Source organism: Ambystoma mexicanum, chromosome 1q, assembly GCF_040938575.1.
Source record: "Ambystoma mexicanum isolate Mex_15411 chromosome 1q, UKY_AmexF1_1, whole genome shotgun sequence".
Classification (NCBI taxonomy): Eukaryota; Metazoa; Chordata; class Amphibia; order Caudata; family Ambystomatidae; genus Ambystoma; species Ambystoma mexicanum.
The window spans coordinates 501,763,711-501,786,859 of record NC_090922.1 but is presented as its reverse complement, the minus strand read 5'-3'; the positions used below and the strand labels follow the sequence as shown (position 1 = coordinate 501,786,859).

The 23,149-nt window shown below is 43.3% G+C and overlaps 1 protein-coding gene across 1 annotated transcript in view; it reads left to right on the top strand.

Annotated features, from left to right (window-relative positions):
* ETHE1 (ETHE1 persulfide dioxygenase) overlaps positions 1-23,149 on the top strand; it is a 161,369-nt gene that overhangs the window by 35,042 nt on the left and 103,178 nt on the right. Inside the window, exon 2 of the mRNA XM_069640854.1 lies at positions 13,153-13,297. Coding sequence (XP_069496955.1) covers positions 13,153-13,297 — 145 coding nt within the window. The remainder of the gene's footprint in view (positions 1-13,152; positions 13,298-23,149) is intronic.

Genomic DNA, 23,149 nt, shown 5'->3' with positions numbered 1-23,149 from the left:
TTGTCTCCATCACCAGGTTTAGTAAGCGTAGAAGTTAATAGTTTAGTGTAGTTATTAGCAGTGTAGTTAATAGCAGTGTTTATTTCTTCAATCTTCCCTCAGTCACCGCAAATTAGCAAATACATTGTGTTCTAGTTAACCTTAGCATTTTGGTAGCATTTTCCAGTTAACCTTAGCATTTTGGTAGCATTTTCAATGCCTGCACCTATGATGGAAAAATATAATTGGTGCGGGGGCGTATCTTTATGTGACTTTTCTAGATTTTAGATAATATTTTGATTTGGTAGATAGAATCGTGTTATGGCCCTAGGTCAGATGGGGGCTCTGGAAGGACTACTCAAGCCGATTCAGCTCGTATATAAGAGTACACCAATGATTTTCAGGTGTGCCACTCAGGTTTCGTTCCTCTTTAAGACTAATGGAGGGTCAGGCACTGGTGCCTGCTGGCTCCCTTATTATTTATACTGATGCTGTCAGAATTTGAGTCTTGTCTGGGAGAAACTAATTCCGGCTAATTTACCCTAAACGGTATAAAATATGGTTTCCTTCTTTATGTAGATGATATGATCTTGTTGCACTTGATACCAATGGTCTACATGATAATCTGACTGCCGCCAGGACTATTTTAAATACAAAAAATTAGATCTGATCTTAGAAAAACTAAGGTGGTACTATTTGGTACAAAGTGTCTAAATATAAGTGGTTCCTGGATGACACCTTGGTGGAAAAAGTGAGTCCATTTACTTATCTAGGGAGCACCTTCTCAAAAAGCATATCCTGGTCAGCACTTTGCTAGATCTTAGAATTGGCACGCTACTTACATTTTATTACAGAGATCGAGCACAGTTGTTTTTTAAGTGTATGAAATTATTTAAGTTTAAAATGGCTGCGGTAGCGCTTTTTGGAGTGGACGTGTATGGCCACTTGAAAGGATCCAGAATTTGTACCCCAGGTTCATTTTGGGTGTTTCTAGGTCCACACCAATGTGTGCGAACAGACTGGAGGTAGGTTCCGCTAGTAGCACTTGTATGTAAGATGTACTTTGGTCAATGTATGGCTAAAACATCAAGTGGGCTTCACTAATCTTATCAGAGGGGGTATCCCCCCTGACATGAGTCCCACCCCACAAGTTGGGGGGGGTAAGAAACAAGCTAATATTAGAATCCAATGTTTTGTTTTATTAAAATGTACACCAAGCAAAGGTGATCCCTCAGCTTTATGCAGGGGAAGTCACCACAATGTTGCACAATAACGGTCACATTGGGCCTCATCACGAGTTTGGCGGCAGCTCTTAAATGCGGCGGTAACGGTATTACTGCTGCATTTAAGGGCTCGCGCTATCACGAGTTGGGCGCTAAATGGGCTGTTTTACCTCCAGCTTTTTCTGGAGGTGAAAATCCCAATAAGCACCGTTTTCCGTGCAGTTTCGGCAGTATTAGCGCGCAGTATTTGCGACGGAAATTCTCCACTGGGTCCGGATCCAATGGGGATTGAGGATTTACCGTTAACACCCAACCCGTGATCCTGCAGCAATACTGCCGAACCAGTTGGTGCTAGCGCTGTAAGAGTTGGTGGTATTTCAGCCTGGATACCGCCCAACTCCTGATGAGACTTAATTGTCTTCAAAAACAAAATTGACTGGCCTGCATTTATCTCACTATTTCTCACAAACCAGCATTAATGTCCATAATCAATTCTGTATACATATTGAAGTCTGAGTAACTCTGCCGTTTACCGGCCATTGGATATAAATGTTTCACATAACAATCAAGACGGAAGATGGGTCGTAACAATAACATGATTTTTCAAAATATTTTACTTTCTGTAATATGTATGCATCATTATACTGCACATAAAGATACACCTGCACATATACAAAGGACTTTTGCTTTCTCTAATATTACGAACAAGTGCTGTTATCGGGGAACCGTTGCATGCTTGCCACTTTCCTATGTGTATGTTGATAAGGTTTCTTGTATGCGTGTATGGTGTGTCATTTAAGATAAGTTCATGGTAAATAGCATTCAACCCTTGCAGGTGTCAGGTTAGGGAAGCAGTGTCAACGATTTTAGAGTGCATACAATTTCTGTTCACTCACCCCAACTTGGGAGAATGGTTCTCAGATTGTACCGAAAAGATATAAATACTCCTTCGCTTTCACATCACATATACATTTCACTGTCCAATTTCAGAATGAGGGGTTGATTGGCATTTAAATTCACACTATGTTTAGGGGAATAGAAAACCCTCCTATAAGCTCCACTCTACTCTTAAATAAGCATCCACAAGTTGCAAATAATTAATACATTCTTTGTCAGGCTATGAAGCGTGGGGCGCGGTTCACAGTCTGAACTGCCAACTATACCCGTGAACACACATGGGATTCAATTTGGTTGGACTTAATTAAATAAAAGTAACTGGTTAGATAGCAATTCTGTGCATCAGTTTAATTCTACACCCCCGCACAAAATACAATTTGTTTTTTGGTGTCGCCAAATGTTTGTGGTGCCGAAACCATTGTTAGAGAAGAGAGAAGTCTGAGAATATCTTGTTGGCATATTTGATGGTGTAGAAGAAGGAAACTGAGGAGGGCCCATGGTGTAGGCTAATCAATAAAAAACCTATTTATCCCTACTTCTAAGGGGCTTGCCCTGCCTCAAACTAGGTAACCCTAAGCAAGTTTTCAGAATGTCTGTCAAAAGTAAATATTCTCCATCCTCTGTCAGAAATCTACTAATCTTTAACTAAGTGAAGTTTGTGTCTCCTACACAAGGATAATGCTTCCCTTCTCCTGATTTCCAGCATTAACCAGTGACTAGGAGCTACCACTGAGGAGCTAGTACATAGCTTTCCGCAAATATAACTTGCACATAAGATTCAAACATATAATTTTGTCCATTATTTATTACCCCCTAAACCTTGAATGTGGCATAAATGCACCCTAATGCTATTTTATGGCTTGCCCCAAACACACAAAGTTAAATTCACATAGGTGTGTGCGACATAGGTTGGCATGGGTAGCCAATAGTAGCTCTTAAATTCTGTTAGTGTCACGCTAGCCAGGATCTTCTAGGCTACAAGCAGGAGCAAAATTGCTCCCAGTTCCCCTCAATGCCGAACCCGGAATAAACTAATTGCAGAATACAATCCACTTAGTAGTAAGCTGTGCTCCATGTAGAAGGAAATAGTATGTTCGGTTAGAAACTCAGAATGCATTGGCTTTATGCATTGTTTGACATAAACCCAGCCTTCACTGTAGAACTATACATTTCTTGCTGATCCCAAATGCACACTTGGGCCTTGGTATTTTTGGATGTGCAGTTCTATTGCTGCGGACACAATTCTCCACAAATGTAGATGCCACTTAGTTATTGAAACTTTGTCCTTAGGTCGAAATGTACTCAAGGTCCCATATTGTTACTTGCATGGTTTAATTTGTGACATTCTCCACGCCATGCGTCAAGTGCTGTCTCTCAAGCTAGCACGTTATTGGTTAAAATATGAAAGAATAACACTGCATTCTTTTGGCACCTCTACCTTACATTCAGGTAGTCTCAATACCTTGTGTTGGGTGCTGTCAATTACAAAAGGCAGCACTTATTTACTTGCTTTGTTGGTGTAATATTTCTCTAAACAGTAAAATCATATGTCACAATTGTCAGCACCTCTCACTTTGAATTCTGGTACTTTTAATTTCTCCCCACATGTTGCTGCAATTCCAGTTAGATACCTAATTAAAATGTCAGAATGCAATCTCTGAGTTAGAGGGAGTGTGTTAAGAAAATCTCCTTGGTTGCACCACATTTCTACCAAAACATGCGCTCTTCTCTGATGCTTTCCAAAGGGAAGATCTTTAGAGAAGAATTGGGATATCAATAGATGTGTCTTGGCAAGTGTGATGGGTCAGAAATTAGAGGTGGACACAAAGTTGTAATGTTTTCACATTACAACATTAGATATCTTTATCAAAATAAAGTGGTTGGATAAAGGCCTTTCTGTCCCTATCCTAAAGAGAATTTCCCAGCCTAGGAAACTAAAGCTAAAGATCAGCTTGCGTCTGGTCCTTCAAATTATGCAAACTGTCCTTGCGTACAAAATGTATCTGACCCTCAAACTAAAAGTGAACAACCAAAGGTGTAAGGTAAATGTATTTGTTTTGGATTTAGTAAAAAGTGTACAAAACTTAATATGAAAATCCAACAAAACCGTCCTAGGATCCAGGGGGTGTATCCCTTCCCTTTGGACTATCTTCTGTGTCTCAAATTTTAGGTGGTGTTCCATTTACTGCTGTCTCAACTGTAGGCGTTTCTCCATTTACTTGATTATAGTTGCCTCTCCACCGCTCTGCTACTTTTTTAAAATTTATTATTTATTTTTTATAAAGGTGAATTTTGCCTGCTTTGTTTCCTAAAGTCTAGGTGCATTTTCCACAGCCGTATTATCTGAAGTCTAGGCACTGTTGCCTGCTGTCTCCTCAAAGGTAATTGTGTTTTCACTCCTGTGTTCACCTAGGTCGAGGTGCTTTTTGCCTGCTGTGTTGTCTTAATGCTAGTTGCGTTCCACTGCTGTGTTCTCCTAGGTGAGGTTCATTGCTATCTGCTGTGTTGTCTGTAATCTTGGTGCGTCTCTACTGCTGTGTTCTGTTAAATTTAGGTGCATCATCCCTACTGTGTTCTAGTTAATCTGGGTGCATCCTCCTGGCTGTGTTAGTCTTAAACGTAGATGCGCCCTCTGATCCTTTAAACTCCAGGTAAATGGGGCCATTGGTGCTCTCAGGATCTCGCCTCCTCTCCCTTCGTTATTCCAGCTGCAGCCTCTGACCAGTGTGAACTCTCAATTAAGGGTGCATCAAACCCACAAGATGGACACCATGCCCCACACCGCCCAAATTGGAGCTCCACACTGGCGTGCCAGTAATCTTAACGATGCCCACTCCACCCAACCCCCCACCCTCTTCCTTGCATAACCCAACCACTCCACTACCCCATACACAGCCCCTTCCATCCCCTCCAACACTCCGAGGTATACGCCCCACCTCCACCCATGTCCAACCCCCTCCCTTGCCCCCTGCTCTAACCCTAACAGAGATATCGTTCCTCCCAAGCCAGTGTCGCACATTGGCGAGCAACAGTTGAAAATGTTGAAACCCTGAGCATCTTGCACCTCTCACCTACGCAGCCCCACCAACCCTCCCACTCCAACCCCCCCTGCTACCACATTACCTCTGCTCCCACATCTCTACTCTCCCGCACGACATAGCCCTCTCCCCCCCCACCCCAACTCGCACTTCCATTCGCGTAATGCAGCAAGGGCAGCCCTTGCCAACACCCCAACCTCAACAGCCCCCACTCGCCCACACCCTGTGGGCCACCCGAAAGACAAGAAAAGGCACACGCCTCCGTCACCTCAAGCTCCACTTGGCATCACCCTTGCTCCACCCCAGATTCCAATCATTGCCCCATCGCTATAGCGCCCAAATCCACCCTGCTCCCAACCTGGTCTTAGCTCCCAACCTGGTCCCCTCCTCCCCTTACCCCATCTGCCCACCTTCATCACCCCCCTCCACTTTGGACCCCATCCATCACCCTGCCTCCACCACTCCCCAACCCCCCTCTACTCCCAATCCTTTAACAATCCACACTGCGACTAGCTCAAGCCTAACGAGCTCAAGCCTAACAGCACACAACCCATGACTCCCTGTGCTACCAGGAGCACCCCCTCCCCTTTACATCCAAACTGATCTTTTGCATTCTCATCAATGCCAGGTCGGTCTCTAAAAACAAATGTAACCTCTTTGACCTTATCTCGGATGAAAACCAAGACATCCTCTTCTTTACAGAGAGCTGGTTTGTTGATCACTACAAACCCATTGAACACAAGGCATTCCCCCCCACCTCCCCACCTCAGGTTACAGCCTGATTGTTGAGAACGGACCAAGAAGGTGGGGGACTAGCCATCCCACACAAACACCAAATTCCAATTCTTCTCAAGGACAATTTAGCCAGCACCTCAAAATTCCAACTCTCACCCACTACCTCCCACAGCTTTCTACTCATTTATAGTCCCCCTGGCTACAATAAAAACTTTGAAGACTCTCTCAGCGACCCTCTGTTAACCTTCAACCTACATCCAGCACTCTCCATACTAGGAGATTTCAACATCTGATTTGACTCCCCTTCATTCCCCATGACCTGCTAACTCACAGATAACCTGATAGCTTTCATCTGGACACAACACATTTCTCTGCCCACCCACACTGCAGGCCACCCCCTCAATGCAGTTTTCAGCACCACAAATGTCATATCCACTCTGCCTCCACACCCCCTAATATGGACAGATCACCCATCAACCTTCTCCTTACCATCTTCACCCCCCCCCCTGCTCCCTCCCAGGGCCATGCTGCGACTCCACCAACCTCCACCTCATTCCCCACCCCACTCTGGAACAGAGTCATTATTACCCCGAACGTTGCCAATTCCCTCCTCAAATCACTCCCATTACTCTCCCTCCAGGAAGGCCCTCCCCCATCAAACTCTTTGGCCAGTGGCTCTTAAGGGCCCTCGCACCCCCTCACTCCAACAAAATGGACCTGTCAAAGATCACGCCCCACCCCCAAATGGTACACTCCCTATCTCCAAACTCTCAAGCACCATCTGGGATGGACCTGGGGAAACACCCGGGCCCCTCACCCCCGAACACAACCCCCTGACAAGACTAACCAGGGCCTGCAGATCGAATATTATGAAAGCCAAAAAAGCATTCTATGGGAACAGAATCTTTCCGCAATTGCACAGAATCAAGTCGCCAGGTTGCTCAACCCCTCCTCCACTTAACTCCCAATCCCTATGCTATTCCTTATCTGAACATTTTCACAACATCGATAGACATAGTGCCATTGTCTCATAAATAGCAATGATGCCCCTGCACGCTCCTCGCCCACCTCCTGTCCCAACTCCCTCCCAATGCAAACCTTCTCCTCGATCTCACACCAGGAGTTCCTCCTCTCGCTCCTAGCGCAAAGTCGCTCGTCGGGATACCCTGAAGACCCATGCCCGCCCTCTCTTCTCAAAAACATCCTAACATCAACTTGCACAGGCATCATTGCACTCTCACTCCTTAACCAATCCCTCACATCAGGAATCTTCCAGGAAGCCTTCAAAACCTTCTATATCAAAGCCCTATTCAAAAGACCTAGACGTGACCCTCTCATTCCCCAGAACTACTGGCCCATTTCTAACACTTGTTTCATGGCCAAACCCAGGACCACACAGCATATAAGCAACTCTGCCACTTCACTGAAGCCAACCACCTTCTTGGCCCTGCCCAATCTGGCTTCAGAGCCCTTTGAGGAACTGAGTCCCCCCTAGTGTCTGTTTGGGACGACCTAAAAAGAACAGCGGACGCGGAAGGATGCGCCATACTCCTTCTTCTTGACCACTCTGCCACCTTTGATACGATTGACCACACCATATTCCTAGACAGGCTACACTCCTTTAGGAAATAAGGACCCTGCTTTCACATGGATCTCCTCCTTCATCTCCAATAGCTCGCAAATCTTGCTCCTCCACCCTTTCACCTCCACATCTCGCCCAATGCCGAAGGGGGTTCTGCACGTAGCATCCTTATCCCCTCTCCTCTTCAATATCTATCTCGGCCCACTAGCTGCACTCCTCCACTCTGACAATCTCACCTGCTACAACTTTGCAGATGATACCCAGATCATCCTTAAAATCCCCAAATCGTAAGGCACCACCCATCCAGATCTTTCATTATGTTTCTCGGATATTTACCACTGGATGACGACCAATCACCTCACCCTCAACCCTGGAAAAATAGAAATCCTAGTTTACAGAAAGCCGCTCTCCTTCCCCAACCTATTCCCTGGCCTCCCTCTCTGGGAATCCCCCCTGGCAACCTCTACTTCGGTGAAAAACCTCAGACGCATGCTGGACTCTAGTCTATCCCTCTCCCAAAACATCAACTCCGTATCCAGAACCTGCTTCTTCTGTCTGCGCAGACAAATCTTCCCATACCTCACCTATCCACACTGAAACCCTGCCATTCTCCCCATCATCCTCTCCCGCTTAGACAATGCAAACTGCCTTTATCTAGGCGCACCAGCTTTCCAACCTAGGAAACTCCAATGAATCAAACGCTACGGCCCGCCTGCTCATTGGCCTCTCACCCAGAGAACACTGCAGCCGCACACTGAGAGTCCTACCCTGGCTTCTTTTTGGTCGACTGACTACCTTTAAAGCCATCTGCATTACTCCCTGTGCCAGCCATAACACCGGTCCGGAATTCCGCCAAGATAAACTTGCACGGTACCGACCCTCCAGGACCCTCAGTCCGGCACAGCACTTCTCCTCCAATATAACTGCATCAGACTGGGTGGATCCTCCTCCATCCAAGGTGCCCCCATCTGGAACTCTCCCTCTACACATCTGTCGCATTGACAATCACCTCACATTCTGAAAGGCCCTCAAAACCTGTCTTTTCCCTTCGTCTTCTTGAAATCCCACTTCCACACTATCCTTTGATTGCTCCTCACACAAGTACTAGCCCATACCCAACAAAACACCAACAACTTCAAACCACAGCAGATGCCACCAGCATTCCCAGCGACACAGCGTGTAAAGCTCACCCCTTCCGCTCCTATAGACCACAATGGATCAAACCCCTCATCCCCGCCCGGTCCACTAACTATACCACATACGCAAACTGGTTACCGAACACCTCAAAACCTGATTGTACCTTGACCGTGGCCACTTTAAAGTGTCTGCACAGAATGCTCGATTAGACGGGCCACTGCAGGTAGCAACCATAGCATGCCCAGTTTGACCCAGGGACAGGTTATGGCACGCACTCTGTTGCCCCGCCTTATCTAATTATCAATGGGCTTACCCAAGAACTCAGAACGCTCAACCCATAAGTGTCAATGGAGGTAGAGAGGAAATGCACCAGTTCAACTTGGGCCAAAGGAAATGGTACGCACTTGAATGGCTTTTGGGCAATCTGGGAGTAGGAATGGCTATGCACTTAGACGTCCTTTCCTTGGGGACGGGAAATAATACCATTGCTCTTAGGCCATAGGTGGCAATGTCTGTTTTATTTATTTGCCTATTACTCAAAGAATGCTACCAGCCAGGTCCTTCCCAATGGTAGTATGCTAACTCCACCAGAAGATCCACTTGAACAACCATCATATCACCTTGGGAGATCTAAGAAAGCGACATTGAACATAAACTCTGTCTGAGTTTAAGGCTTGTATAAATCGCACCACGCCTGTGGCCTGTGGATACATGCCGCAGGCACGGCTCCTCATCCATTCTCTCTAGAATGCAGCTAGGGCCATCTCAAATTCGGTCTAGCTGCTCGCATAGCCATCTGTATGGAAACCCCTGACATGCCTCAGCACCTCTGCCATTAGTATATAGCTACAAACTATGACACATTTGGTCTAGCTGGTCACACATTGAGTCTCCTGCACTAGCACTCTGTCCTAACCACCGACAGCATCCGGCCACTGGAGACTAGCCAGCCCTCCTAAGTCCTTATCCCGGCAGAATGCACACACGCTTCTTAAATACTACTCTTTGTATGTTCCAATACCTGCACTTCGGTCCCTGAGGACGTTCCAACCACAAAGCGCATTGGCGCCATACAAATGGGAAAATTGTGCTATATAAATTATAACTACAATACAGGCAGGGCTAGCAAAAGTATTCTTTTCAAACAATGGTTCCTTAAGAGTAGTAGAACTTGTCTTTCACACACCATTGTCCTAAGAATGGCAAAAAGTGTCTTTTCCAAACAATAACTTTTGAAGAATAGCAACCGTGTCTTGTTTAAACAACTCTTTTAAAGATGGCAGGAACATCTCTTCTACACAACAACTTCTTAAGGATAACTTCCTGATATATTCGCTTGCCAGGAATCCCTCAGTAGCTTCTTTAGATCCACTGGTATACTCTGTCGGGTATCTTTTCACAATGTCTTTTTCTTTCACATACTTTAAATGGATTACCTGGGGTACTCCCCTGCCAGGAATCCCCTTCTAGGTTTTGTAGATCCACCCCTGGTATACTTTCCTGACAGGTATCTTTCTCCCAAAGGCGAACTGCCTGATGTGTTCATTTCACCAGGACTTCTTATACAAGTCTTTCTCTTTCGGTATTACTCAGTTGTGTTCCTTCACTGTTTATACTGCATGGCTCTAGGTACTACTCGTTCCAACTTTCCCATGTTGACATCTCCTATATGGAGACTTGTCCATATTTTGCCTTTCAACGTCTTCATTAATGTTCATCTGCTTGTGATAACATTTACTCCAACTTTCCTCATATTGACTTTCCTCTTATGTGGATTTGTGTGAATTCTGTCTATTTTACTTATTTGATATTCAAAATAGGTTTTCAATTGTTCATATGCCTGTCGGCATGTGTCGGGGTCCCCAACACTTCTGGGCAGACTCACCGGTGTCTGATAGTTTCCGAGACATTGCACGTTGCTGTGGTGGAGTTGTCACTCTGGGAAGACTTCTCCTGCTGTGCAGACCCTCTTTCAGTTCTCCCACCGGCTCTGCATTAATTTCCCGGTAGAACTGCTGCTGTTTGACAAGACTGCATTCCCAACAGCTTTGCTGCTGCTGCCAGCCTTTCAGGGGCAATTCCAAAGCATCTGCTGTGTTTCTCCCGGTGTTGCGTCTCTCCGGTAAGTTATACTCACAAGCGGTTGCTTGGAAGTGTCTGCCTCCCTCAGCATGGTCCGTTTCTGTGTGTCTGGTTCTGCCTTCGGTTCTTCTTCCCGCTTAGCCCACTTTGCATCTCTCTTCTCCACCTTCACTTCTTAATTAAAGGTGTACTCCATGTTTAATTGTCACACACAGCCTATTTCCATTGGAACAACTAGTCTGCATGTGTTGCTTGGTGTCTCCTTTAATCCACATTAACTCCTCCTTCCTCTTCCTCGTCTCAGTATTTAAGGCTTTATGGGAGTTGGAGTCCATAGGATTTTTAGGTCTTACAAAGTTACATTGTTTTTACATTTTTGTTTAAAACAAAACTATGAGCGACAGGAGATGTTAAATGTGTAAATGAGGTATGAGTGGTTTTCTGTTTAGATTGTTTTGCAGAAAGGAGTTTTGGGTTTTTACAATGAGAGGGATTTGTAAAGTGACAACAAGCCATCAGGAATTCAGCAATGTTGAAGTCTTCATTGTGAAGTGAAGAATACTGGGTCTCTCCTGAAGGGGTCACCACCTTTCCCTGACAGCCATCTCCTCCCATGTCACCCTCCCTCGTAATACCATCCCAGGGTTAGGATCAGGTAGCGGCTGCCGTCCTCTGGCCACATGGGAGGAGATTCTTGTTGGGAATTAGTGATGAACTGGGCGTTTGCAAATAATGCAAGCTGGTTAAGAGTCAGGGTCATGATAAATGACCCTCTAGAAACAGAAAACTATTGACCTAATATGTGATCCCAGGCTTGAGCTGATGAATATTTTGAATGCGTCTGTTCTCAGGACTTGCGATAAACATTGGTGCCGAAATGGGTCTTAAGGGGGAAAATCATGTGACTGTACTTTGGTGGGACTGATGATTTAATGCATTTCATTGCATCCTGTGCCAACCTATGTATTTAGAGAAAAGGTATAATTGAGCACATTTACATAGATTGGGATTTAGTAGGAGAGCTGCGGCATTAAATGTGACTCTGACATCCACTGATGTAATATTGAATTATGGTGTAGCACGTTTTATCAGTGAGGTAATGTTCATGCTAGCACGTTAGCAATATTCTCCTGTGCATATTAATGAGACATTATTATATTTTAATGCTGTTTTGCTTTATTTTACGTGCCGTTGTGTTGAAGGCTTGTGTTTGTAAATATTTTGTATATTCTACTATAGGTCAAACAATCATTTTTCAGACTTCTAGTGAAGAAAGTTCTTGTTAATGTGGCACCCCAAATAAATTACCATATTCACTTTTACGTTTTGAAAAGAGCTCACATTAGAGTGGGTTGTCATGCCGCCATTCAATGATCTCACGTGCTCTAATTACCCCCCCCTCTTCACTTCCATATTATTATGAGATTCATATTGTTGAAGTATGTGCACTTGCCATTATCTATTCAAGTTGAGATAAGTTATTGAGCTCTAAATTCTATACTGGGGTCTTGGGGAAGGCGTGGTGGTGGAGGGTGAGGGGTAGACCACTAAAGGAGCTGAACACGTGGCCATCTGAGCTGCCCACCTTCTCCCCTCCTTTGTTACATAATGCACAGTAGGATCATTGCCCACGTTTTCACCCTTACCCATAAGAAGACCCTAGATGTGTACTATTATTGCCCTTCTAAAATTGCCATGGTTTCGTTGGGTTAATGTAGTCTCTTTTTAGGAGCACTGTCCTAACAAGTGTGCCGTGGTTGACTAACTAGTCAGACTTCTAAGTTCTCTGTTATATTGGCACGTGTGTGGGTGAAATGACTTGCCCATTCTGCATATTTCGTATGCTCAGTCAGCACAGCTCCTCTGTAGGTGCTCAGTCACTCAAGCCTATTTACGTTTGCTGTTTGATTCTGAGGAGAGGCCTCTTTTGATGGCTCTTTCTATGCACACTGCGTCTCGCTCGCTCTCCCCGTTCTGTAAAAGCTCGCCTTTTTGGTCAGTATATGTCTTTGTTGGGTGTTCTGTGATGGGTCAATACACGTTTATGCCAATGTGTACTGCTTGTAATGCTCATTTATACATGTTCAGTCGGCACAATCTCTCCATAGGTGCTTTATACTTTGTAATGGCCCTTTATATGCTTTTGAGTGTAGACCATGTAGTGGAAATCAGACGTATACACCTCTATAGAAATTCTATTCTGTGAAAGCCCCCAAGGTGCTTGTTATCTAAAGTCTGAACATTGTTGTCAGGTCAGTATAACCTTCCTGTATTTGCCAAATGAGAACAGCCGCTTTAAGGGTGACCCCTTGCTTCTTTATAGTTGCTAGGTCAATATAACTTATCAGCGAGTGCTCTGTTCAGGGTAGAACAATCGCTCAATAAGCTCTAGCTTAATCTAGTATTGCTGTTGGTGCTGTATGCTCAGGAGATGTTTTGTGTTCCCTCTAATCCTGCCTCTTTTCCTTTGGACCTGTAGCTCTTCGAGCCTGTGAGTTCCACGTACACTTATCTGCTGGCAGACCAAGCGACGAAGGAGGCTGTCCTGATTGACCCGGTTTTAGAGACCGCCAAAAGGGATGCCAAGTTGGTGAGGGAACTCGGTCTAAACCTGGTGTATGCAGGTGAGCACTAGCTCCTCTAGTTTGGGTATCTTTTGTGAGCGCTAACGCCTCTTGAATTTGTCACTGCTGAGTCTCCTTCATTCTAACTGGCCTAGGTGCATATTGACTCTTTCAAATAACAGACTGCACCTGCTGAGAGTTACTGGTTCCCATGAAGATCGCAAATCTTCTTTTTTCCCCCACAGTTTTGGAGACTGCAAACCCTGGTCACTCCACTTCCTCGTCTCAGCCTTCTCTAACTGTTCTAACACCAACGAAGACATTTAGGCCTTTGGTGTCAAAATGAGCACAGCTTTCAACTAGGGATATGGCAAATCTTTTACTAAAACACATGTTTTAGTATGCAAAGTACTTTTACATTAAATCAAAGCATTGTATCAAAACAAAAAATAAAATGAGACCCTACATGTCGTCATTTGTCATACAGAGAAGACTAAAGTCAAAACAGCATTAAATTCCTATGCTTTTGTACGTTTCTCATGAATCTAAAAACATTTAATCAGGCAGTAAAGCTTTAAAAGAATTGGCTTTTTCCAATAATTTCATCAAATTAGGAGTTAAGTGCGCAGCAAAAATTAATAAGGGAGAAAATAAATCTTTGAGATGCCATAGTACAAGGAAATATTTTTATGTACAATCTTCCTTCACAGCCTGCAATGTATTCTATGGGCCGGATTCACAGAAGCGTTTTATAATGGCGCTATCTCATAGGAAAACCTTTCTGTGAATCGGGCCCGATATCTCTTTCTCTGTACACATTTAGCCTAGACAGGTCCTGCATATCAGCAATCTCATCCCAGCGCTTTATCTTTCCCTTTAATGAGCTTTCGGCAATAATTCCTCTGATGCCAAGCTGATCCATAAACAACTCACATTTTTAAAAAATTTTTTTCGTAGAAATTGGTTCTGTTCTTTTAGCATCATATGTGGGGTTTCTCTGCTCTAGATAGTTTGAAGAAGAGGGATCGCATCTGCTTCATCATTTGTGCCCACCATGGACACAGACCCAATTCTAAACCAATAACATTTACTGGTACTGATCGTGGGAGACCCAATACACGTTTTCAAGATTTTACCCTCCATTCTATCAAATGATTTTCTGTTGTTAGTGCTTAGTAATTTGCACCCATATAGTACTGCTGCGGAAGTCTTTGCTCTATAGAATTCAATCATTGGTAGAAGTTAGAATTCACAAAATTTCCGTTTAACTATCTTTAGCAGGGATATATTGGCTCCTATCTTCTCTTTTGATTTGTTTTTCTTTCATCTATTTTATTCCTCTGCTTGACAAACAAAATACCTAAGATACCTTCTACATTTCACTCTGGATCGGTACATTATGTATCTTCCAAGTGTAATTAGTTTTTCTCTTGCTACAGGCCATAATAAAAGATTTAGCAGGATTCACTGTCAGATGGTTACTATCAAGGTATTTCATCATGCCAGTTAGACAACGCTGTAGACCTGCGGGGGTATAGTCTACCGTTACTAGGTCATCTGCATAAGCTATGCATCCTACTCTCAGATCTAACCATCGAGGTGCATATCCTTCACATTTAGTTGCCTCCCCTCATATATCGGAGAGATACAGGTTAAAAAGAGTGGCTGCAATTACGCAGCCTCGCCGTACTCCCCTTGTTACCAGGATATTCCTTGATAAATCTCCCTGGGTATTTAGTCTCACTTGTCTGCTGTTGTTGGAATATAACATTTGGATCATACTTAGCAAGCCTTTGTCGATTTCCCTCCCCACCCCCCATCTTTCTAACTTTTCCGATAACCTAACCAGATCTACAGTATCAAATGCGGCTGATGAATCAATAGCTGCTACATATACGTTTTTGGGCTCACTACATTTACCTTCTCAGAGGCATGAGTGAAGTGTCAGTCCACTTTTAATTGTTCCTATGCCTCTTGTAAACCCTGTTTGCAAAGTATGTAAAGGCTTTTCCCTATCAGCCCATTTTTGTAATTCTTTGAGTATAAGGGAGGGAAAGGCCTTTTAAATGTTGTGTCTACTATGGAGATAGGACGATAGTTATTTGGTAGACCTCTATCTCCTGTTTTATAAATCGGTATTATAATGGCCTCCTGCATGACGCAGGACAAGAGCCAGTTTTGGCTATATGCTCAAAGAGTGTACACTAAATCTCTGCCCATAGGTTGGGATTGTTTTTCATAAGCCTGTTTGTTACACCAATTGGACCGCTGAGCTCTGGAGTTGTTTAATTTCTTGATAACCTCAACTATCTCCTTCTTAACAAAACAGAAATCCCACACTCTGTTTCCCTATGGGTTTCCCCCTTGTTGACACTCTCTCTGTGTTTCCACTAAATTTCTCTTGTAAAAAGTGTACCTAGTCCTGTTCTACAACACCAGTTATTGAGCAGAGGACTGCAGTGTATTCCTTCTATTTAAGGTCCACCAAATTACCCTTGAATCCTTTTTTTTTATTAGACTGGGCATTATGGCTTGGTTTAAAAATAAAAAGTTTTTGGGCCTTGTGATGTTTTATCTATAATTTATACTTTTTGCTTTAGCGATTTTTTTTTTTTTTTTTTTTTTTTTTTTTTTTTTTTTTTATTGCTACCCACTTGAATTCTTCACTTTCTGCAATATTCTTTTTTTATTAGCCTTATCTCTCCTCTCAATCAACCTCTTTTCATGACTACCTCTCTGTCAAAGTTGGTCATCTTTTTATCCCAACATATTCTCTGTGTGGGTACACTCGCTGCCTTCCTTACATTACCCAGTTTGTCAAGTAACAGTGGGAAGGATTTTGGGGTAGTAAATCTACTTCTTTCTCCCACAGGTAAGCCATCCCAGCATTTTGACAATCTATGTTGGGTATTTTCCACATTGCTACTGCGCTGTATAAGTCATCCTTTTGCTCCTTGGATGACCAGATCTCTATTACCCATAGAGTCTGGCTTTCCCATGATGCATCACTGGCAAGGGCCACCAGCAGGATTAATGGTCGCTTAAGTTATTCTTTACTATTTTCTGATTTTTTGTTCTTTGAAGTTTAATATTTTTAGTGAATATATAACCAATAGTTGAAGATGTCATAGCATTGGCCCACGTCCGTGTGTCCTCTACGTCACAGTCCTCACGCAAGTTGGACTGTAGGAAACCCCATGTTGACAAAAACTGCGACCATTCTGGCCCACTATTCGCTCGACTGGAGGATGGTAACATTACTTCATCTAGTTCAAATTTGTCTATATTTTCCATTGCTATTGTCACCTTGCATTTGCAATTAAAATCACTACCCCAAGATGTCACCCCCAGTCTTTTGCCATTCAATCAAGTTGTTTTCTATTGCATTCATTAATTCCTCCATGTCTCCACTTACAGGATTGTGATAGATATTAATAATAAGGGTGGACAATTCTTTACCCTCAATCATATCAGTTAGTCTCATTATTAATATACCATCATGGTGGGTTTTTACACATTGAAAAGTTCTGATGCTCCGGGGTCTTATCGCAGTGATCAGACCTCCCACAGGGCATCCTTTCCATCCCTTTTTTGCATTTTTTGTATTGATTACATACCCATTAAATACCGGTTTTGTCCTTAGCCATGTTTCTTGCAAGAGGATTAATTCCGCATCCTGGAACAAGTCATTGAGGTCCGCATGTAGAAACGAGTTATAACACCTTGTGTTCCAGCTTCCCATTATGTAGTCATTTCCTCTAAAAGATGGGTCGTTTCTTAGAACTTGCAGGCAGAGATTGAGCGAGCCAACCCCACTCTGATTGGGTTTCCTCATGATTGATTTACCTGTGTTGGTCAGAGCCATATGTGCACACGACTTTAAGGTTAATTCTTCCCATGTCATCTCGTTCTGACTCTTGACCTTTTAGCATAGTAAGTCTCAAAGCCATTCAACAATAGATCTTCCTGACAATTTAATACCATGGTTTCCACCAACTTAGTAGAGAAATGAACCGCACATTTCCCAAGACAAATTACGATCAAACATCTGAACAAATTTCAGGTCTGCTGAGGCAATATTTTTTTAGAGACAGCAGCAAGGCTAATAGAGCTAAAATGCTCCGTATGTTCAGAGGGATGTTTCGCTCTTCCTCAAAAAAATGATTCAAAGATGTTGGGACACATCATATGCGCTTGATTCAACGTCGGTCTGTTCTTCTTTTTTGGGTGGTCTGAACCGCCCTTATCTGGGCTTGCCTCTCGCTGAGTTTTCGCCAAATACTTGTCTGGACTATTATTTGGAGGCTGGATAGTATTTGCTCTACATTCCTGATCTTTATTAGTTTCATCTCTTCTTTGCTTTGGTCCAGCCTGTCACTCTCGTTTCCATCATACCGAGCCTTTTTGTCCAAAATCTGCCTTGTGTTTTTTTTCTTTTTTTTTTTTTTTGGCAGCACTTTTTAATTTTTTTGGTCGCTCCCTTGAAGGCTGTGAACCTGTGTACCCACAGGAAGTTGGCAAAGTACATCTGTTTTAATATCAATTATCTAAAACAGGGAGTTACAACGAACATCTGCTCTATCTTCTCACTCAACGAATTTCATAAATAATGTAACAGTTATAGCAAAAACCTGTCATCATTGACGTCAGTCTACGTGGCAAACTACAAAAACCTACTTGGGAAAGTGATTGGCTTAATGGGAACATCTAGATATACGTTCCATACTTTTTGGGAAGGTGATTGGGTCTCTAACATCAGATGGGGCAACTTAGCCCTCCTCTAGTGCAAGCCACTACAAATATCATCAAATACACGACATCCCATTGGTTATACAAACTATAGGGCTCCCTGTTACGTTTCCCTCTACAATTGGTTGGCTCCCTTGCACCCCTCTGTACTATTCCACACACGCTAGCAGCACGCAGGCTGGCACCCAAGTGCTGGTGGGCTGGTCATAACCCTAGCTTCCCACCTCATTAGCCTGTCATCTATCATCACTCTTGCGGTCTGCCATTCGATTAGCCCTTTGATCATTGGCTTTGGAAATGTTCTCTGTGCCTGAGAATAAAAGGGAATAGAGGCATACTCTGTCTCTTGGTTTTGATACAACTCAACTCGGTATCTATTTTCATCTATCCACATGAATAGAGACCATGTTTCAGAGTTTTTTTTTGGTTGAAATACTATTAAATGATGAACCTCTGACGTCTTCAATGTTCTTGGTCCTCACCTCAAACAGGAGTTTGTTCTTTTCACACGTTTTGTAGCTACTGTATGAACATCCAAGCTCACGGTGGCCTTGACTTCTAGTACTGGGCCAGCCAAGCTCTTCTTGAATCTACCTCCGGTATTAAGTCGTTTTCCAACTGCACCACCCTGGAAAAGCCTGTCTATTTACTGGGGCCAAACTCTGCTAAAGTGCGTTGTGGAGCATCCATAGTCTATACATTCTTATGCATAAATGTTGGTGCATTGCTGCAGTCTATTCACTACGTAGCCAGCATTTAAGAATACTTTGTCTACTTGCGTTATTGCGTCTGTACAATTTGTAAAATGACTTGACGTTTTCTTCGTCTTTTCTGTAGCATGAGCATCTTCATCTCGAGCCCGAAATGTTGCTCATCTTTAACACCTCCTCTTTAAATCTTCATAGAATGTTTACATTCTTCAGCCTGTTGTCTCTTCACTGAATGCGTCAGCTCTGCTTCGCATGACATCATCAATCTTCCCATTTGCTTGTTTTTCACACTTCTTCTGGGATTTAATTGAAATACCCATCATATACGGCTTTCTCAATGGGTATCTTGCTTCCAGGATTCTTTTCGGTATAGGTACTCCCACTGGTACTGCACGTGTCTCACACTCTGGCTCCCAACATATAGGCATCATGGTGGCAGAGCTTTGAGTGGGGATACTTGGCTCCACCTCTACACTCCCCCCCCCCCCCCCTGCCCCCCTGGGCGATTCATCGACCACTCTCCCATCATCCTTCTCATCTAGACATCCTCGTCTGAAGAAATGCTTCTTTGCAACCCATATCTTTATGAATCCTTTCAGGCATCCTGCTGATTTCACATGCTCATCTTTATTCCAGGACATAAGCATGCATTGTCCATTTGGACTGCAGTAGATCATCTCCCCACATACTTCTTTGGGTACAGGAACTTTGTTCCTTCAGGTGCATGAATGCTGGCCTTCACATAGTCTCTAATTTCTTCATCTGTCAGTTCTTTAGTCTTCCATTCTGATTCAACATCAGTCATGATGTTCATTCCCACTGTCTTCTTTTCAGTCTTCTTACATTGTGAGATTATTATCCTGATCACACAAATTCCAAGCAAAACCATCACTATCAGGGCTCCAAGGAACTTGAACATGCCCGCCATCCATTGTGGAACCCATGAGAAAACTGATCCAAACCAACTCTCATCAGCAATGTCTTCCACTTCGGTTCCATGTCATTTCATCGCCTGTCTTTTCATCCCCAGGCTTTTTAACGTGCACATTCCATCAAATGTGCTCATCATTTTTTTTTTCTTTTTTTTTTTTTGCGGTGGTACCCCAAATCCCCCTTCCCACACTTATTTTTTGCCATTGCCCACCCGCCCAAACCCTTATCTGCCCTTTCCCACCCCCCTTAAAAATTTCGATGAGCACATTCGATGGAATGTGCACTTTGAAAAGCCTGGGGATGAGAAGCCTGGGGATGAAAAGGCAGGCGATGAAAGGATGTCGTACCATCATCTGGACATGTAACTTCATCAGCAACGTTCTGGCCTCTGTCAAGGTGCCATTCTCGTCATCATGAGAAGGTATGAATGTGCAACAGGATTTTCCAATTTTTGGCTCAAGCACCTCCATCCATAGCTGTAATCCTATCCAGAACGTATCTATTCTGAAGTCATCAGTCGTATGGCTCACAGCTCTTCCTTGATAGCATTGAAACCCTTTATAGTAGTGTTCATCATTTGCAACAATTCCCATCTGGTTATCTGTACCAATTGGTATTTGCTGCTGTCTGGATCCTTGGCATGAAGATTATTGTGAATATCGAGGAGGTCTGACTGAATAATGTTTGTTCATATGGAATGAAATCAAAAGCTTCTATTGACTTGGCTGAGAAATAGTTCTCTCTCTTCATTCGATTTATCAGCTGTGCAGATCTTTTTCCTCAGGTGAGCATTTTCCTTTGGAAAGTCACCAATGTTCAAGTCACTGGGAGTTGTAGTGCTTTAATAAGTCTGTCCAATAAGGCGGCGTGCTGAACTGGAATGCCGTTTGCTCAGAGGTAACCCCTCCTTTTCCAATGTCCTAGCCCTGCGTGTACTGTTGACATCACGTAGGCGGATCACTGTACACGTTACTTCCTGGTCTGTATGTTTCTCAAGCGCAACAATCGGCGCCACTAATCCTGAAGCCTATGCTGAGAAATGAGACGTACACTTGTCATTACTTTGAAGTCTCTGTTAGCCCTGTGTTTTACCACAGGGGCACCTGAGTATCTTTGCCCATCAGTTTGATCAATCTTCGAAGATCCATCAATAAAGAGAATCTCCCCTGCTGCTATAGCATTTTCCTTCACCCTTGGGATCTCGTCATAAAGTTCTTCATAATTTGAGCAGTCATGTGCCTGCTCGTCATGTGCCTGCTCGTTCTCTGCCACTGGTTCAGCGACAAATGTGGCAGCGTTCTCCATTTTACATCTGACTATTTTAATTGCTGGATTCAATATAACCACCTCATAAGCAGAAGTTATTTTAGATGTCCGTGTACCTTTTTTGGGCTTCTCCAAAACAGCAAACCGAGCATGTTCAACAAATAACGTCATGGAACACCCCATTTGTATGCTGGTAGACTTCTCAATAGCGAACGTGGCAGCTGCCGACGATTGTTCGCACGGAAAGTTACCCTTCATTATTGGGTCCAAAAAATTCCACTGTAATATGCTAGATGCTTATACCCCCAACGTAGTCCTCTGCACGAGTACTGCTGTCATGACTGTTCCATTTGTGTGCGAAAATAAAAAGAATTCCTCTGAATAATTGGTAATCCCTAGAACTGGAGCTGTACAAATTGCCTTTTTAACTCATCAAACCCTTCCTCTGTCTTAAATCCATACAGTCTTTTCCTGACTTTGTTGTGACTTTTTCATGGCTTGCAACAATGGTCTTGTGTAAGAACTATAATCAAATACCCATGCTCTAACATAATTGCACAGTCCTAAAAACTGTTGCATTTGCTTTATTGTGTGCGGTTTTACTGTTTTCAAAAAAGCCTCAGCCCGTTCAGCTGTAACTTTCTTTCCCTAATGCGAGATTAACTGTCCTATTTATAACACATCTTGGCAATACTGTAATTTCTCTTTGTTCAACTTACATCGCTTCTCGGGTTGTATAATCATTAGTTGAACTGAGTTGTGTCTGCACTCTTCTTTTGATGTGCTGCAGACTAAAATATCATCTACGTATTATAACACGACACTTGGCAAATCAATATTGCTTAAGTCCATCTGTAGGACTCTATTGAAAATCGATGGAGACTCACAATATCCTTGAGGCACCTTATGCTTTTCAACTTAGTCTGACGAAACGTAAATGACATCAGAACCTGAGAATCTTACAGGATTGAGAAAAACGCATTTTTCAAGTCAATCACAGTGAAATATCACGCCTCAGCAGGGATACTACATAAGATCGTCACCGGGTTGGGAACTAAAGGAAACTCTGCCTCTACAATCTGATTAATTGGGCGCATATCTTGAATTAAATGCCACGACCCCTCTTAGGTTTTTTGATAGGGTACACTGCGGTATTGCATGGCGACTCTGACATCACTAAAATGCCTTGATCCATAATGGCGGATATATTTTTTTTAAAATATCCTTGTCTGCCTCTAGAGACCTGGGATACTGCCTTGCTCGATTGTAAAATTTCTCCTGGCTTTGGTTTAATCTTAACTTCTCCAACCCCCTTTTAGTAGGCCTACGTTATAGGGGCCTGTGATCCATAAAGAAACTAGCACTTTCGCCATATCTTCATAAAAAATAAATGCAGGACGCTGTCGCACTCATCATTTTCTGTGGAACCTCGCGTCTTTCTGCCCTAACCCAACCTGTAATGCTCATTTCAAACACCACTTCGTCATCTGATGGGTCATCTCTAAATATGTCCTCATCGATGACATCAGTCAATCTATAACCCTCTCCAATATCAATCACTGTGCTCCATGATCTGCCGTCATCATCAAATCCTATGAGCATGGCCAATTCTCCTCGTACCACTGCTGCTTGCAATTCTAAGGGAAAAATTCACCCTCCCCCCTCTTCGTCCATGGGAATCTCTGGCCTAAAAAGAAATTCATCAGGTATCCTCAGTCTTACCCACGATACCAGGCAGCCATGTTAACAAAATGCATACCCCATAGTGCAATACTTCTAGTTCTAATGGCACACCTCGTATGGCTATTTTCCCTGTAAATGCCATTAGTTTGCCTACATTTAAATAATGCATTCCTGGCGTTGAACACACTGTGCCTTCATCAGTGAAAGAAATCGTCATTATTTAGTTTCGTCGTTAAATCTCGGCCCAGTATATTAACTGGTGTCTGTCGTGAATACAACAATGGAATAGACATATCACATTCTCCTATGGAGACTGGTAATTGCTCAGTAAAAGGAACTCTACTTGTAGCTCCTGAGAATCCTTGAGCATTCATGGCATTGCCAGATAGTGAAAATGTTCCCTCTCGTATACATGAGCGAGTTGCACCTGTGTCTACTAAAAAAGAAAAGGATTTGCCTCCTATAGCGACATCAACCATCTGTTCCTCTTGACGATTGGAGTTACTGATGGTACTGAACACATCAAATCACCCAGTGAGCTGTCCTATTGTGGGTACATACTTATTCCTGT